The following is an 18,800-nucleotide window of genomic DNA, read 5'->3' as shown; positions in this document are numbered from 1 at the left end:
GGGATGCTGACACAGTCCAGGGCTTCTCCCACAGAAACAGGAACCAAGAAACCAGAGCTGTGCACTGCCTGCCTCCGTCTCCAGGCTGAGCGGATGGGGGCTTTGGCATCTCCAAAATGGGGTGCACCCTTCCTTCCCCTTCCTCAGCACCCTGCACAGGGAAAGCCTTCCTGCAGGTGTGGAGCGAAGGGCTGGGTGCACATGTATGGCTCCAGCCGAGCCCTTTACAGGCAGAGCAGTGATGCAGACACGTTTCCTGCATTAAATCCAGAGGTCACATCTTCCCCGTGGGCACTGAGAGGCCTAGGCAGGCACTAAGGATGTAGATGGATTGGGTTTTGTCCCTGGGAGGTCCCAAGGGATGGGGGAGCTGGAAAACACCTTCACTGTCCTCCCATCCTCCCCCTGCTTGCAGCAGCAGAATCAGAGAATATCCCGAGCTGGGAGGGACCCACAAGGACCATCGAGTCCAACTCCTGGCACCACACAGGTCCACCCCACAATCCAGACCATCTGGCGGAGAGCACAGTCCAAACGCTTCCTAAACGCCGGAGGCTTGGTGCCATGACCAGTCCCTGGGGAGCCTGCCCCAGTGCGCGACCACCTCTGGGTGCAGAACCTTTGGGGAATCGTCCTTTGAGTCAGTGCTTTTGTGAATCCCCACAGCCAGCAGCGTCCGAGCCCCTTCCAACCCGCCTCGGGACGGCTGGAGGAGCTGTGCCACCACAGAACTGAGGGGACCGAGGGCGCTGCGTGCCTGGGGGATGTCGGCCCGGCTTGTGGGAGCCCCCCGGGGGCCTCCTTCCCCGGCAGCGCCGGCTCCTGGGGCCGGGGCTGGAAACAGGGAGGCTGCGGAGGCTGTGGGAAGTTACCGGCACCCCCCCACACACCTCGGGGAGGAAGAGGAGGAGGAGGAGAAGAGGGGCGGCGGGGCGGCCCCCTCCCGGCCCGGCTCCGCCCGGGGGCCGGCGGCCGCGTCCCCTCAGCCCCGCAGCGCCGCGGCCCGGCGAGGGGAGAACAAAAGGGCGGGCGGGCGGGGGCTGAGGGGGGGATAAAAGGCGCTGCGGGACACCCCCATCACCACCGCCACACGCACACCCCTTACCCGCCCCTCAGCCCCGGCCCATGTCCGAGCCCGGCCGCCGCCCGGCATGGCCCGGCCGCCGCTGCCCGCCGCCGCCCTGCTCGCCGCCGCCCTGCTGCACTGCGCGCCCGCCGCGCCCGCCCGCCGCCCGCACAAGCCGGTGAGTTTGGGGGGGTCCCACGGGGGTTGGGGGTCCCACGGGGGTTGGGGGTTCAGCAGGGGTTGTAGGCAGAGGAGAGCTCGCTGGGGACGGGAGAGAAGGGGTGGGTGAGGAGAGCTGGCGGGAGGGGGGCTCTGGGACTTTGGGGGGCTCTGGGGGGCTTTCGGGGGGCCCTGGTGGGCTTGGGGGGGGGGCTCTGTGGTTTTGGGGGGGGCTCTAGGGTTTCTTCTTGCTCCTGCCAGGCACCCGAGCCACGAGTAGCTGTCTGTGAGGGACTCGGATGGGAGCAGACAGAGGGCTCCTTGTGCTGGGAGTTGGGTTATCGGATCCGCGCGCCGCCGGTGTGCCATAAAGCGGTGACAGCGAGCGTCCGGTAGCAGCCCGGGGGATTAGCTCAGGTTCTGCGGGGGGTTTGTTATCAGCTCTGTCATCCGAGCGCTTTCTAACTTGGCTGCTAAATAGGCTGTGGGCTGGGACTTGGCACAGCGCAGCCTTGGCCCCCAACGTGCTGGTGGTATTCCCAACAAAATGTCACCGCGCTCGGCTCTGCCCCTGAGGAAGGTGAGCCAGGTGCCCCCGCAGCGATGGCACCGCTCTCCACACTTGTTTCACCCAGACCCGAGCGCAGCAAGCAGCGGGCTGGGTGGTGTGTGGGGAGGGCAGGGCTCCGCCGGCGTACGGCCGCCGACGGCTGGTTCGTGCGGGACGTGTGCTGGGCTGGCGGGGTGCCTCGTGCTCGGCCGTGCGCACGCCGAGAAGCTGCTGCTCCTAGAGGGACCCGGCAGCCTCTGGTCCTGCTCCTGTTGCCACCAAGGACCCGTGGGGATCCCAGGGGACAGGGAAGCCAGCCGTGGGTTTCACACCCGCGGTCTTGTCTGTCTGCAACTCTCACTTTTGTGTCCTTTCAATGTGTGTGCAGCGCTGACTGCTTGCAGAGGTTGGTTAGGGCCCCCCTAGTTGGGAGCCGGCTGCCCCGAGATGGTTTCCTCCTCGCCCTGGGACAGTGCTCTCTGTCCTGAGTGCTCATACTTGTGTCTTGGCTGCAGTAACTCCATGTGATGCTCCTACAAATATGTTTTGTTAGGGAACGTCTCGTGCTGATGTGTTTGACCAGCCATGTGGAGTTCGGGGTTGTAAATTGATGTTTCATTCAGTCTTTGTGGAGATGGTGGCTGCACTGCTTTGGGGTTTGAAATGGACAGATGTTTTCCAATCCTTTCATATAGATGTCCTCTCCATCCCAAATAGATTCCTCTTTGGGTACATGTTCCTTAGCTGGTGTCAAGGCTTCTGAAGGTCATTCTGGTGCCTCTGAGGTACAGCCAGTGGTTGCTTTCACATACAAGTAAGGTGACAGCAACACACCTCGTCCCTCTCCCAGCACCCGAGCCAGGGCACACATCAACGTGGAACGGCTGAAGGGGGACTGCTGGGTTGGCAGTAGCCTGTACACAAGTTTCTGGCCTCACGCCTTCTCTGCCCTCTCATAAGAGAGCTCTGCCATGCCATCACATGTTCTCCTGGCTGCTTTCGCTCCCTCTGCACAAGGAGATGTTTCCCCATGTCTAACTGCAGCTATCTTCCTCCCTGTGCACCTTGCGCTGGCGGGTGATGAATGAGAAAGGAGCGAAAGGGCTGAGCTGGGAAGAGACTCGCTCCTAGGAGACAGAAGTTGGTGACCTCCTCGAGCTGTGCTAGTAGAAGGGGTGGGCAAGGACCATGCTGCCAGCACCTCGCACCACGACCGGGGCTGTTAGGTGCTCCAGCACCAAGTCACAACAGCAGTAGTTTGGGGATGGAGGGGAAACAAGGGTTAAGATTCATTTTAAGACCCGGCTGCACAGGGCAAATTGCAGAAGAAGCTGTAGCTTCTTTGTAGCAAACTTCACAGTCCTCCTTCACGTTTACATTAACACCTAAAGAAAGAGAAAACTGAGAGCAAAACACAGGCGGTGCCTGCTGTCCACTGTAAAACTTGAGAACAAAAGAGCTGCAGTCCTCGGGGCAGTGCACGCGCGCACGCTGAATTCCTGCATTGCTTCCGTCTCCCCTGGGAAATCCAAGTCAGTCCCTTCGCTGGGAAACTCTATCTCTCGGTGGAGAAGCGGTGGCACCTCCCCAGCTGCCAGCATTGTCACTTGGAGCCGTACCCTGTGGCTGTCCCCAGCAGCCTGCAGGTCCCCGGGGTGCCCTGTGCTGCCCTCCCTGCAGGCGCCGGGGGTGAGCGAGCCAGCGAGGCAGCTCCTGCAGGAAGGGTTTGATTTGCACTGTTTGGTTTGGCTATTTAAATACTGCAGTGAGTGTTGGGGTAATTTTAGGCATGTTTATCCTCTGCTCTGGGAGAGACTCAAGACACATGTAAGCAGTTATTCTCCAGCGGGCTTGTTGTGTTTGTGCTTTGACATGCAACACACGCACACCCTGCAGTGTGGCAGACTCGGGCGGTGCTGACCAAGCGGGCTGGAAAGGGAGAAAAGGGCAGCGAGGAGAGGAGCACTTTGGGGCAGACCCCCATGCACTTTACTCACTCCCCTGTGCACATCCTGCCCGGCAGCATATCTCCGGGGGCTTGCAGCGGCAGGGTGCAGGTGCAGGTCTGTTGTTTAAAAAGGGTCTTCTGTGGCAAAACTGTCCTGCGGTGACTTTTCACACCAGAGACAGCTCGTTCATAGTAATCCCAAGTATGGCAGACGGGTAACTGGAGGGTTCCTGGATATTCTTACACTGTACTGATATGCAGCCTGTACCACAAATGGAAGCACTGCTGAATCTGCTTCTAGCTGTTCTCACCGTGGGATTTAAGCAGCGGAGCCATCGTCATCTCACATAAGTGGCTCTGAAAATTAGCAGAGGGGAAAAACCCACCAGATATCTTCAGCAGATTTGGCAGGGAGACAGTGTTTGTGGGTTTGGAGGTTTCCCAGCCTGCACACCCGAGCAGGACACGCTCCCTGAGGGCAGAACATTTCCCATAGCTCGGGAGAGGGCTGCACTGTGCCCAATGGCTGTACCAGTGGGAGATGTCCTGGCTGCTGTCCTTGGGCTGAGCACCAGTAGCTTGTTGCTCACCTTAACTTGGGTGTAAATGCACAATGAACAAAATATCTCAACCCTGTTCCTCCTCTGGCTGGAGCGTGCAGCATCCTAGAGCAGTTCCTTGGTTTCAAGGGTATTTCTAGGTCATCAGCCTAAGGGCTCCTGAAACCTTTTGCTGTCCTGGCATCCTGGGGCTCGTTTCCTTGTAAGTACTCCTGTTTCTGGCAAACTGTTGCTTGGGTGACACCAGCAGTGTGGTCACGGTGTTACTGATGGAGTAGACTCACAAACTGTCACGTAATTAAAGTGTCTGATAATAAAAATAGTCCTGCAGCATTTATTCATTTGCTTTCTCTTGTTACATTGGAGCCCGGGCCTTTTCATTGTGACTGTGGGCATAAACATGTGCAGTCTATAATGTTTCATGTTCCACGTTGCTTAGGAAAAATAAACATTTTCCCTTTTTCGTTGCCAACAACAACTATCACCAAATAATCCGGAAACAAACTGTCAGGCCCCAGGAGGTCATGCTTGGTGGTGCCACGGAGTATGGGAGCGAGTGGAGAGGAACCTCCAACTGTGTGCACGAGGCCAGGCACTGCAGCACCTCCCGTTTGGCCAAAGTTTGGCCTTGCCCTTTGTGTTCCCTCTGCTCTGCCAGCAGTAGGACAGGGCTGCAGCCCAGCACAAAGGAGCCAGTCCTGTTACAGACGTATGTCATGCAAGCAAAGAATTCCCAGTTAGAGGCATTGGGAGACTGCCTCTTTCTGGGGGCAGGATCAATAAACCTGGTGGCTTTGCCTACGCATTATTTCCAGGAGTTTCCATTGTTTCCATAAACAGTGCCTCTTGACCAGGAGCACACTCGGCTCAGGGGCTGACCAGACCACAAAAAAATCTGTCTTTGCCATGAACTTTCAGCTGTGGCATTCACACCTTTGCAGACATCCAGCACCACACTTCTGGGACACAGCCTGTCCCCGTCCTCCACTCCGGAGTGGAGTAGCTCCAGCTTTACTGCTAATCAGCAGCTGTAGCCACACTTTCAAATCCAACCCCTGCAAATCCATGCTGGGCTGGGGGGCAGGCTGGCCAAAATACTGGTACTCTGTGCATGAGGAAAACAGTGCTGATGTCAGGCAAGAACATTACTGCAGGCTGCTCAGGGTGCAGAGCCTCTGGGGGGCACAGCCACCCGACAGCGGTCAGAAGCAGGATGCTGGAGCTCTCCTGCATGAGAGTCGCAGGAGAAAACATCTCTGTTCTCCTTCCCCACACACTGAGCTAAGGGATGGGGTGCTCCAAGGTGCAGACTCATAGGTGGGAGGAGGATAATCCTACTAGCCAAAGGGGCAGCAGGTACCAGGGCCCTGCCAAACGGTCTGTGTAACAGAAGGAGAAAGCAGGGAGAAATGGAAAAGCAGCAGCAGAAGGGACAGGGAGGTGGGGAGAAAACCCATCAGCTCATCTCCCAGCAGAAGAGGAAGTAGCCCCCAGCGACAGGGGAAGTATCCGAGACTGATGGGATTCGTGCTGTAACTTGTCCAGTCCCCCCGATGTGACGGGAGGGGGTCTCCTTTCATGTCCATGCTGCAGGAGCAGGCAGGAGCCCAGTCAGGGAGGTAATTAGCTGCACGACAGAAGACAAGTCTGCATACAGGGCAGGCAGCAGAGGATGGACCCAGGCGGGGGAGAGCACCGAGACTGTCAGTGTCAGACAGCAGTCTCGCTCTTGAGTTTTTTATATACCCATTTTAGCTGTGCTGCTCCAGCTGCTTCTCCTGGGAGGCTCTGGGGGGCGAGTGCTGCCCAACATACTGAGGTTAAAGATGCTCCTGGCTCCTCGGGATGGCTGGGACACTTCCTGGGAAGCTTGGCTGGTGTTCATCTGGCCCCAGCAGAGCCAGAGTGATGTCTGTTGTGTCACAGCACTCAAGGGCTGATACAGCTGGAAGGAGCCGAGTGGGCAGTCTGCACCTCCACAGTGGTTTCTGCTCTCCCGTGGGATCTGTCCTTTCCCTCCTGTTCCCCCTCAGCCTTTTGGTCACAAGGCTGCCAGGAAGAGGCGCTTTCTTTGCGCAGCCCTCTTTGCCCACAGCTCTGTTCTTCTGCTGTCCTCACTGCCTCCTTCCCTTGGTTTCGGGCCTGGCAGCCCCTCAGTGCTTCTGTTGTGCAGACATTTTGCTGCTCAGTGTCTACTGCAAAGCCCTGGCCCCTTCCCCTGGCTGCAAGCTGCCTGTTCCCAAGCACAGCAGCCATCCCTGACTGTGGGCTGTCCCGTGAAGGGCAGCGCAAGTGGCTGCACACAGCCTGAGCTGGAGGCTCAGAGGCAGGCCCGTGCATGGGAGGGTTTTGGGGGGCTGGGGGGCAGCCATCCCTGGGGGAGCTGGCAGGCTCCCTTCCCTGCAGCCCTCAGCTCGCCCCGGCTGGTGAAGGAGGATTGCTGGAGGGTGAGGCAGGCTCTCGTCCTGTCTGGTTTCCCGTCTTCCCTGCAGGCATTGTCCCTGTGCTCTGATCCAGCTCTGCACTCTGAATGCCTTCCCTGGCTTGCAGGGACCTCCCTTTACCTCTGGTCTCCAGTAATCCCTTCCCCTCCTGTGCTGGGATGGGAGAAGTGGGGGTGCCCTGATGGTTACCCAGCAGCCGGCGCCTTTCTCAGCCTCTCCACAGGTTTGTACTCACTTCAGCAGCAGCACAGCCCAAAAGAAACCCCCAGGCATACAGCTGGGGCATGCCACAACCTGGGAGAACAAAGCAGGAGCTCCCTGAAATTCCCACCCATCCCAGAGAGGGGTGGCTGCCGCGCTAGGTGGGAAGGATGCAGTCTCAAGCGAGAGGATGTGTTATCGAAGTCCTGGGAAGTGACTGCAGCGAGGTGTGTCCCGACAAGGAGGCTGAGATCTCCAGCCTGACACGTCTCCTGAGCATTGTTTGGCAAGTGGTTTCTGCCCGTAACATTTCCCCTTGCCGACTGCGCCTGCAGTGGCATTTTCCAGCCCTTTCCTGCCATCGTGTTAATGTCGGTGCAGTGACGGCAGAGAGCAACTCGCTGCCCTGCCTCTGTTTGTCTGGGGGCGAGGGGGCAGCAGGGCAGGTCTGACCTCCTGCCTCCGGCCAGGGCACCCACGGCGTCCCCTCCCTGGCCTGGTGTCCCCTCCCCGGCCCGGTCACGCAGCTGCAGGCAGCTCTGGGTGGCTGGAAGCTGGAGCTGGAGCCAGTGGCCTTAAGTTAACCAGAGAGACAAAACCAACCTCCCCTCTGCCCCTGCACAGGGGCTCCGTCAGGGCAAGAAGGAACCAGGCAATTCCTCCTCTATGCCCCTGCTCCGAGGAGGGTGATAAATCTCCAGTTTACGCCGGTGCTCCCAGCCAGGAAGCCCCAGCAACCAACTTTCCCTCCACCCATCAGGCCCCCAGCAGTCTGAGTGGATCTCGTTAGCATAGCCAAGACAAAAAAAGCCCATCTGGATCAGCTTCAGACAACTTGCCTACCTGCACGACTCCTGTCCCAGCTCCACAGCGAGGGCTTTCCCCAGGGTCCATCTCCACTCCTGCTCCCCACGTGCCTCAGAGCAGCTGCCCTGCGCCTCCTGGTCCCTGGGAACGCAGACATATTCATCACCCCATGGCAGCAGAGTGAGCCTGAGCAGTGTGAGCAGCACGAGGAGCTGAGAACCTTTCAGGCTGGGCTTAGGTGAAAAGCACCAGCAGACACAGCTGCCATCATGTGCTTAGCAGAGGGTCTCATGGGGGCTGAGAGCAAGGTGTTGGCCAGGACATGAACCTTATGAGTGCCTTCTGCCAGCTGTCCTGACATCAGCTGCCCACCCAGACAGGGTGCCAGGCAGCTCTCAAGAGTTCCTCTTGGAAGGACAGGTATCTATCTCCCGCCTGGCAGGGCTCCAGCATTCAGTGAGAGCAGCCTGGTGCAGCCTCCCTTGGACCGGCCACCCCACGCGTCCTCCTTTCACTAAGCATTAGATGGATGCCCCGTGCCACAGCTGGTGGGCTGGGCAGGCTTTGCTGTATGGGACGTAAAATGGCTTTTTTTGCACTTTTTAGCGAGCAGTTCCTGGTGTGTCAAAGTGCAGAGGGACACCAGGACAGGATCAGTGCAGGGTGGCAGGTGCTGAGCCCCAGGCTGGCTGCAGGGGAGGACAAAGCAGAGGCTGGAGTGGTTACAGAAATACCAAGAGCAGGACACCTGAACTGCACCTCGTGTGACCTCCCTGGCTCCTGCGCCCGTCTGTGCATCACTCCGAGGCACGGGGCCATTGCAGAGTCGGAGCCCAGTAGCGGAATTAATGCCAAGGGCTTCACACTTCATGTCTGCCCGCATGAATGGGCTCATTGTAGGGGAGCAGAGCGACGGCAGCACGCTGATTACACGGCATCGTGGCAGTGCTGGCCTCACGCCAGCCCGGCCCTCGTGTCCCCAGCTGAGCAGAAGGAGAGCTGGGCTGGAAGAAGGCAGCGCTCTGCAGGGGAAGGAGGGGACCCCTAAACCTACCTGAGCCCTATGGCACAGAGCCTGCCTGAGCAGAGATGTGTCACTGCTGCACCTTGAGCCCTCCTGGTGTTCAAATGTGGCTGCACAAAACCAGGCAAAAAAATCTGCATTTGGATCTGGGGCTTGCGCAGTGTGGATACGCAGGGACCTACACCCCCTCACCCCACAGGCCTCACACCACATTGGAGATTAACCTTGGGTTGTGTATCGAGGCGGCTTGTGCCCCATAATCCTACCGTTAGGTGAGAAACCAATGTTAGTCAGCTAATTAGCACTAATTAATGCTGTGGAGGTGACCTTACCCCCAAGCAGTGCCACAGGCACAGTGAGGCAAGGGGAGATGGTCCTGTCCATCCCTCTCCAGAATCAGTGACCTCAGGCAGTGACAGGAGCTGGAGGGACAGTCACTGCTGCTCTGTGCTGGGCTCCGAGGCACCCCAGATCCACGTGTCCTGCTCTCCCTCCAGCTTGTGCTGTCCCCCAGCCGTGAGGGCTGCTCACCACGCCAGGACACCACACTGGGGAGAACAGGGAGCACAACTGCCTGCTGTTGGACTCAAGGCTTCCTCCCATTCACATCACCCCTACCAGGCCCAGGAGGGAATACAGGCTAAAAGGATGTGGGGCAAAGGGGGAGAATTTACTCCCTAGTGATTTGTTTCGTTTTTGGAGGGTCTGGTTCTCATCCACAGTTTGCAAAAGCATTTCCTGCAGGCCAGCTGCCAAGGAAGAGTGGACCAAAAATAGGCCGGTGCTTAGGGGGTGCCATGGCATCAGGCTGCTCCCAGGTGTGACCCAGCCTGGGAGCAGGAGCCCAGGGAATGAACGGGGGATATTTGTGGGGAGCAGGACGTGCCCTAGCAGCAGGGGAACAGCCGAGGGAGAGGTGGAACTCACCACTGCAGGACTGCTGTGGGCAGACGGCCATCACTGCATCGGGACCTCTGTTCCCAGACACAAGTCACGGCTTTGCTTTTCTCTTCTAGGACGTGGCTCGAAAACATCACACCTGGAAGGAGCAGAGTCCCTGGCTGCTGTCCCTGGTGAACGCCGTGGGGACCGGCGTGCCCACCAAGGGCTTCCCCATGGGCGCGGGTGAGCAGGCGGCTCGCTGGAACCCACCCCGGTGCGGCGTGCCCGACCTGCCGGCGCTGCCGGACGGCCAGAACGGGCGCAACCGGCAGAAGCGGTTCGTCCTCTCGGGGGGACGCTGGGATAAGACCGACCTCACCTACAAGTAAGGAAGATGCAAAATGGGAGTGAGGACAGTTTGCTTCTCCCTCCCCAAACCTCTCCGTCTGATGTTCCCTGTCTGCAGCTCACACAGGGTACAGCCAGCCTGGCAGGGCAGCCACACACCAAGAACCACCAGCGGGATCGTAGCCAGCGCCTCCCCATCCCCTCACACACATGCTCCCCTAAACGCAGCTGCTCACCCACTCCTGTCCAAACATCTGTGCAGCCCCAGCATCATCCCCCGCACGCGCGTTCGCTTCCCAACATCAAACCCCACCTCACGCCGAGCGGAGCCTCCGCCACCAGCCTGCTCCTGCTGTGCTTTTGTCCCCCCCTCCCCGCCCCCGGCCACCTTTCTGTGGGATCAGCTCACAGTTTATTTTAAAAAGACCCTTTTATGCTGCTATTATTGATGTTCCCGTAAACAGGACTTCAGCGTAAAGTTTTGCCCAAATCAGCCCACACCTTCTCAATTGCAGATCTGCTGAGCAGGCGTCAGGGAGGGTTGTGCTTCCTGCCCAGCTGCCCACAGGGGCACAAGTGAAGGAGTGAGCACAGTCATATGGACTTTGACAGCGTGTACATCATACTGTGTTTAATGGAGTGCGGGAGACTCTGTTCCTTATGGTGTTAGGAGGGTACAGATAACAGAAAGGCTTCTTCCTTTTTTTCTTTGGTCAACAGTGTAAAGAAAGAAACACAGCTGAGATGAACGCACACCAACACTTAATGGAAGGGAAAGAAAGCTCCCTCTGCGGCAGACCTGACACTCTGTTATGTTGTAGGGGGGCAGAAGAGGCACCAGCTGCTCTGAGCAAGCCCAGGTTTCCAGGGGCAAAAAACGCAGAGGTTGAGGAGCTGACATCCCATCCCACCACTCCCAGGCACCTCCGTGGGGGTGGACTCACAGAGGACAGACCTGGAAAACGCTGCAGCCCTTGGCTCCAGAAAAACATAGCTCTGCGAAGCTCTGCAGAGAGCTCACCTCTGGGCCCACAGCCCAAGGGTTTTGGCACTGATGGGATTTGTTGCTTGGAAGAGGGTGCTAGAGCAGTGCCTCTGCGGATTGGAGATGCTCTGGTGTGGCAGAGAGGAGGGAGTGGCAGCCCTAACGCCACTGATCCTACAAATAGTGTCTTCATGACAGCAGCGCCCACGGGACAGCAGCTGATGCTCTCTTCACCTGCTGTCTGTTGCCTTTCAGAATTATCAGGTTCCCGTGGCAACTTGTAAAAGCCAAGGTGAGAAGGACCATCGAGGAAGCTCTGAAAGTCTGGAGCGATGTGACGCCGCTGACCTTCACCGAGGTCCAGGAGGGCCGGGCTGACATCGTCATCGATTTCACGAGGTGAGCGTGAGGTGAGCGCGGTGGGCAGCCGGAGCAGCACCCTGTGCGAGACCCCAGGCTGCAGCCGGGGTGCAGAGCTGCCAGCACTCAGCACAGGCACTTAAACACTCACATTTCTGCCTCCAGACGCGGGGATGTTTTTGTTTGCTGTCAGATGTGGGCTGCTTGGTGTAAGCGCAGCTGTTCCGTGCTGGCTGTGCGCAGTACTGTCCCCGATCCTTCATTAATTTTCCGGGTACATTTACGTTCCTCTGCCCACAGGCTGTTTTCCCAAGTGTTTGTTTTGACGTTACATCTTCAGGTCCTCCATCCTGTCCCTTGACTGAAAACGTAACTGTCTGCCCAAAGACAAATATAGCTCCTTGGTTAAAAGAACCTTGGCTCTTGGCCTGAAATTCACTTTTGGCAAAAGACGCACGGGGGCAAAGACTTCCCTCTGCTGCCTGTTTGCACAAAACTAGTAACAGCGGTGGAGACTGTCCAAGCGGTGATGTGATTCACGTTCTGTGTATTTGCCTGTGCCTCCCTCAGCTCTCTAAAGTGGTCACATCTCTCGTGGGTTTCCTTCATTTGTCACCAGTGGGCTTGGCTTGAGCGAGGACCCAAGGGTTTGGCTGGGTTCTCTGCAGGCGGCCCCTCCGCATCCCCCGCCACTCAGCTGCGTCGGCTTGATCTCAGTTCTGGCAGCCACCTCCTTAATTCTTTAGGCTCCATCCTCAGCTTTGTGCTGAAAGCTGAGCAGGGGGAGGAGAGAAACATCCTGAGAAACCCATTAAAAATTCCCCAGGGCTTGGTGTGACCGGGCTCTGCCTCCTCGGTGCCCTGACGCAGAACCCAGTTTGGAACCCAGAGGGCTGCCGGTGGATCGCGGGATGCCTGTGGTGGCGGTGAGAGCTGCTGTCCCTTCGCAGCCGCTGCCCACCTCTGGCTGTGCGGTGCTGTGCACCTGAGCTACACGGCCGTTTGCCTGAGATGTGCCGTGCTTTCCCCCCAGGTACTGGCACGGAGACAACTTGCCCTTCGACGGGCCCGGCGGGATCCTGGCGCACGCGTTCTTCCCCAAGACGCACCGGGAGGGGGACGTCCACTTTGACTACGACGAGACCTGGACGATTGGGAACAACCTGGGTACGGCACTGCTCTAAGGGGGCCCTGGGGGCTCCAGGATGCCCCCAAAGAAGTGATTTAATTGTGCTGCGAGCAGGGCCCTGTAAAACTGAGAGGCAGCCATCCTTTTTGTGGTATTGTCACGTCCCACCACGTACAAGCCTGCTGGCCCGTAGTGTTCAGGTCTTTTCTCGTCACCTTCCAGCCACATCAAAGCCCGAGCCCAGCACAAGGACGCTGTGGTCCCAGTGAGGACAGAGGCTCCAGCACCAGGTGACACCCGGCACCGGGTGACACAGCAGCTGACACAAAAACAACGCCGTCCTCCAGAGGACAGCATAGCAGCCAGTCCTGCCTGCCCACAGAGTGTTTTCTCTTTGAACAAGTCCATAAAGGGAAGCCACCCAGGCTCCAGCTCTATCCCCGTGGCCTGGGAATGTTCTGACCATAAACAACGCCACAGCAAGTCAAGACTTTTTTTTTTTTTTTTGCTATTAATAGATCCACACTGGTAGCTCCCTGCTCGGGCACTCGGGGCCTGGCGTCAGGATCCATGAGATACCGCAGTGCTGCCTGGGGCCTGCTGGAGCAGCGCCCAGAGCATCCATTTCTGCAAGACCCACCAAAATTAGTGCAGGGACAAAGAAACAATCACAAAGCCTGAGTTCAACCCCTGCCTCCCTGGGGTTTCCCAAATATTTTGTCCACACCAGTGTTCAGGGCTCTCAGCAGATTGGCTCTGAGGGGGGTCAGAACCCTCACATCTCCTATTTGGTCCATGCTGCCCCAAAACAAGAACGACAGAGCACCAGGTCTTCCTGCAGAAGCCCTTCTGCTACCTAGATGTGGGTGGGCTCTGCTGCTTTGCACCCTCTGTCGGGGCTGCCTGTGTTGTTGAAGAATTGCCTACATTCTCCCACAGACAGTGTTGGAGGCAAACCAGAAACTGTCAGAAGAGATGCCAGTTCCTATCAGAATCCAGCCCTGTTCCGTGGCCTTTTTCCCTCTATGCCTTCCATAAATAAATGTTGTAGAAGCTCTTTGCAGCTAATTGCCATTTAATATGCCGAAAAGAGCTTTATGATATAAACATGGTTTAATCCTTGCCTGAGCTCTCGGAGATGGGGAAATCCTTCGCCTCATGATACAGACGGGAGAGCAGGACTACGAGGAGGGGAAGGTGTGCTCTGGGGTCAGCCCGGAGCCATGCGGGAGGCAGAAGTCCACGCCGAGGACCTTCTGCGAGGGACAGTGATGCTCCCAGCACAGCTCCTGCAGGCGTGCTGTCGTTCACCTCCCCTGGAGAATCTGACAGTGGTGCAGCAGATCTGCCAACACTGGAAAGCATCAAGCAAGGAGCCTGCCAAGCTAAACAGAAATGTCTGAAAGTTTGTAATTAATCACTGACGCAGAGATCCCACTTTCTCAGCTGCCCTAGATGTGTCGATTTAATTGTGTCAGTGCCACATAAATCCATGGCTTCAACACAAAGCTGACCAGCAAGGAAGGCAGGGATTCACCTTCCCCTCTGCCCTTCCCAGGCGTCCTCCCAGCTGCATCCCCGGTCCCGGTGCCCTGCTCCCCTGGGCCAGCAGGGAAATCCCACTTGGAGCAGCGAGACCAGCTGACTCACAGCCCTGCCTTTCCCATCACTTGGGCTGCAGCTCGGAGGATTTCTGGCTGAAGGCAAGTGAATGAATGCGCTGGGACTTGTCAACAAACGGCCTGTGCTCACCAGCTTTGCTGCCTAATGCCTCTCTTACAACTTTCTGTACAATTTATCTACTTCAAAAAGGATCCATTGGAAATAACACCTGCCAGCCAAATGACGTGTTTTTGCATACTGAAATCTGCTTTCCCCCCTCTCCTTTTGTAGATGCTGTGAAGTTGTATTCCTAAAATACAATCTCCCTTACATCCACCTGAGCCTGGCAAAAAAGGGCCAGGCCTTGGCACTGGAGGAATTTTTATGTGCTGCTTTTTAAATGTCACCTTCTTGCCACAGCCCACAGCCAAGCAATAAGTGAGCTCCCTCTGCTGCCTGTGTGGCAGCTGCCACTCATGGGCTCTAATGCCGCAGGCTTCCCCACTGACGCCGGCAGCTGCCACAGCGGACACAGACATGATCTAAACACGACTTGTTGCATTACACTACAAGCCTGGGTGGACAAAAACCAGCCTTCCCACCTCACCACCTACTTGTATGGGCCAGATTCCTTCTCTCTGCTAAATTCTCCTGTCCAAAAGCACATGGAAAACATTTTCCTTCCTGATAATCAAGGAGTGCAGAAGTCCCCAGAGACAGTTACAAATTACCAACATGCCCAGGCTAATACCTGAGTGTCTGAATTCACTCGCAGCACTCCAGAATTAGTGGATCCCTTTAATTATGCCCTTTGATTCCTTAAAAATACAAACAAGATGTAGAGCTACATGGGAAAACGCCAGAACAACCTGAGAACCCAGTAGCCAAGGCAGATTTCTCTCGCCACACGTTAGACTCCTGCAGCATACCTCTGCATTGCCAGGAGCTGATGAGCAGCAGAAATGAGCCTAAGGGGCAGGAACCCTCTCTGCGGGCACAGCTTGCCCATCTCCCTCAGGTAGGCAAAAGCATCTCCCGTCTCCTCCCTTTGCAGGCACTGACCTCCTCCAGGTGGCTGCTCACGAGTTCGGCCACGTCCTGGGCTTGCAGCACACAGCTGTCTCCAAGTCTCTGATGTCTCCTTTCTACATCTTCCGCTATCCGCTGAGCCTGAGCGAGGATGACAAGCAAGGTATCCAGTACCTCTATGGGAAACGCAAGCTGGATCCCGAGCCAACCCCAACGCAGCCAGCAGAGCTGCCCCAGCCAGACCTTGAAACGAACGAGATCACCAATGTGGAGGTGAGTGAACAGCTCGTCTCTGCCTCCTCTAACACCGGGGCTTGTTCCCAGCTGCTGGGACTGTCTTCCCCAGGAGGGATGTCCCGTCAGCTGAACCCAGGCTGGGTGAGGGGGGCTCCCGTGGGTCCAAGCCACTGACCAGGCCGTGCTTTGGCAGTCTGTGCAGCCCGATGCCTGCGACACGGCTTTTGATGCCGCGGCCACCATCCGGGGCGAGCTGTTCTTCTTCACATCCCGCTACGTGTGGCGGCTCCGAGCTGGAAAGCTGCAGGCTGGCTACCCAGCTCTGGCCTCTCGTCACTGGCAGGGGATCCCAAGCTCTGTGGATGCCACCTTCGAGGACCCTCTGGGCAATATCTGGTTTTTCCAAGGTAAGAGCTGGACTGGGATCAGACGGCTCAGAAGTGCGTCTTCTTTACTGAGGGGTATTCAGGACCCAACAAGTCCCTGGGAAGAGAAACCTTCCAGACGTCCTCAGTAAATCAGTGATCCTTGCTGTTTGTTCCTTTCTCTGTTTAGTTCAAACTTTTTAGCAGATATTGAGGGGGAAAGAGAGAAGGAAGGGTCGTATTTAGTTTAGACACAGCCAAAGTATCCCATTCTCCTCCTCTGAAACACAAATGTTTGTTTTGATATTCTGCCCTGGCAATGCTGCTGGCAGAAGAGGAGGAAAGAAACACTTGCTCCATCTTCCTTGGGGATAGAAACAGGAGGAGAGAAAGAAACAAAAAGTCTTCCCTGCAACAGAGCCCTCTGCAAGCTAAGTGGAGGCCATTGTGCTTCCAGCAGCCCCAGTTGAGGGAAGATGGGAATGGGAGCAAGCACCACTATTAGACACTCTAAAACCTCCCACCAGCTGTCCTGGATGCAGAGCTCCTGGAGTACCCCAAGACTGAGCGAGCCCACATCCAGGCAACCTCCAGCCACTGCAGGGATTAAAAACCAGTCACCCACGGTGGGGCCAGACCTCCTCGTGGCCATCTCTGTAGTTCAAGACCTGCAACGAACCCAGTTTCAGCTCCGCTGTTTTCTCTAATGCTCTTTCCAAGCATGAAATTAACAGCAGGGATGCAGAATGTAGCTACCCAGCTGCCCTGGGTGTGCGTGCTCTGTCTGCACACCATGAGACGAGCACCAGAGAACGGAGTGGCTCTGCAGGCAGTGTTCCTGCATAAACAGATTGCTTAGCGCCTCACCTGCAGACGAGGGTTTACAGTGTGAAAATTGGCAGGCTCCCACCATGAGTTAAAATGAGATAAGGGGAAAGTATTACATGCCGTAGGGTAATTAGAGATTCCCGTTTTAATCTAAACTGGAAATATGCTCCCAGTCTGCTTCAGCTTGGCAACTTCTTCCTGGTTTCTGTAGCTTCCTTCTTTACACCGCATGCCCCCCTTGTGCCCGTGCATGCCCAGGTACGATCTCCAAGAGCTGAGCTGGCAGGGTAGGGGCAGGTCCCTGCGCTCTGTCCCACACAGAAATGTGGCACACAAGGAACGTGTCCCCCCCAGTCAGGCCATGACCCATTTTGCTTCTCTGCCCCCACTTGGCAGCCCCAGGCTTCACCACAGAGGTGTTGCAGGAATCAGCCTTTGTCCTGTCAAACTCCACAGCTTTGTACGTTTCTTTATCCAGCAATGGGTTCTGCTCTTCCTTCAACATGACCAGAGCAAACTCAAAGCCCAGGGCTGATTCATCTCCCCAAAGGACTGCAGCCAGTCCCATTGCAGTGGAGCAGCCAGAGAGAAACATCCTTCCGCACGCACACAGGACTCTCCAACACCACGACAATGAGTCTCTGAGAAGCCAGGCAGGGCAGCCTGGCAGCTCAGAAGGAAAGCCAAATCTTTCATTATAACTTCCACAAATACAGACGAGGCAGCTGCTAAAAGAGCCCTCCTCATCCCACCATTGACAGCTCTGAGTTGGACTGAGGGGGGAATTCTACACTTTGCCCTCCCGGCACTGTGGGCACTGTCAGCAACAGTGTGCCACTCACCAACAGCTCTCCCTGGGAGCTCTGCCAAGGCATCAGCTCCACTTCTGCAATTCACTGCCAAATTATCTGACATCAAAGAGCTTCTGAACCTGTCTCTCCCCTTTTCTGCCTCCTCACCAGATTCTCAGTACTGGATTTACGATGGTGAGAGACGGGTCTCTGGTCCCACCCCGATCGTGGAGCTGGGCCTCCCTGCTTCCCCCGTGCAGGCAGCTCTGGTGTGGGGGGCTGAGAAGAACAAGATCTACATCTTCAGTGGAGGCAACTACTGGCGCTTCAACCCTCACACCCGCCAGGTGGACAACATCTACCCGCGGACCATGGCCGACTGGCGCGGGGTCCCTCAGGAGATCGATGCTGCTTTTCAGGATGAGTTTGGTCAGTGCCAGCAGGGACAGGGCCTGCTCTGGGGTGGGCGCTCGGCCTGACGCCACCTCCCAGCTGGAAGGTTTAGACATTCGGTAGCTGGGGACACTTCCCAGCCTAGCACATGCCGTGTAGTGCATAGAGAGCAAGGCAGCTCCTTCCAGTAGGTAGGGAACTGAAGCTTTTCATGAAAGTGAGAACCTTTATAATTATTAATTGGAACAATCAACATTTAAGCACCTAATACAGAAAACTCAAACTTCTGACAAAGAAACGGTCAGAGTCCTACCTAGCTGTTACCACTCCCAACACAGGCAGTGATGGGAGGACAGCAGAAACTGTGCCCACAATTCAGCCGAGGCAGCTGTGCTAATGAACAGGCTGCTTTCAGTATCACCGTCCCCCCAGATATGCCCCACGCTGCACACAGCGTCGCGGTGCCGCAGAAATACCTGGGACAGCTGGGTGCTGGGGACGATGGGTGTAGCGACTCCCTCTCTGCTCCCTCCGGGCGTGGAGTGGCTCCCCAGTGCTTCCAGAGCCTGCATCCCAGAGCAGTTTCCTCGCAGTAAAGGATGTTCCACAGCAGTTCTTCACAAGCTCCCTGCCACAGGCCCTGATCAGGTCCTAGGCACCCTCTGCTCTCGTAAGGCCAGGCCACTGCATGGGTACAGCATATTTAAAACCACCAGCTATATAAAATAAACTCCATCCTGTCTACACTCCCGTCAGAACTAAAACAGTGCGAAAGAAGAGTGTAAGCCACAAACCTGGATTCAGGTGAAATGAATCCAGCAGCATTTCCTGCCTTCTCCAGGCTCTCTTTAGGTATTAAACATGCTGTGGGGAGTCAACAAGACAAAATGCTAGGAAAGAGCTGAGCTGTGCAAACCCTGTCTCTCCTAACCTTTCCTCTCTCATTCCCAGGTTTTGCCTATTTCCTGAGAGGCCGAGACTACTGGAAGTTCGATCCCGTCCAGGTGAAGGTGCTGGAGGGCTACCCGCGCCACATCAGCCAGGACTTCTTCAGCTGTACACCCTCCTCCAACTCCTTCAGATGAGGGGGGT

General features: G+C 56.6%; 1 protein-coding gene across 1 annotated transcript; it reads left to right on the top strand.

Moving 5' to 3' along the window:
• Positions 1–1,151: 1,151 nt before the first annotated feature.
• Positions 1,152–18,793, top strand: MMP11 (matrix metallopeptidase 11). The gene is made up of 8 exons (XM_035556533.2): positions 1,152–1,244; positions 9,776–10,026; positions 11,230–11,373; positions 12,368–12,501; positions 15,120–15,367; positions 15,525–15,738; positions 17,487–17,744; positions 18,660–18,793. The coding sequence occupies exons 1-8, from the start codon at positions 1,152–1,154 to the stop codon at positions 18,791–18,793; spliced, it is 1,476 nt and encodes a 491-aa protein (XP_035412426.2).
• Positions 18,794–18,800: the final 7 nt, after the last annotated feature.

The sequence above is a fragment of the Cygnus atratus genome, chromosome 17, assembly GCF_013377495.2.
Source record: "Cygnus atratus isolate AKBS03 ecotype Queensland, Australia chromosome 17, CAtr_DNAZoo_HiC_assembly, whole genome shotgun sequence".
Lineage (NCBI taxonomy): Eukaryota > Metazoa > Chordata > Aves > Anseriformes > Anatidae > Cygnus > Cygnus atratus.
This window is presented reverse-complemented; position numbering and strand designations above follow the sequence as displayed.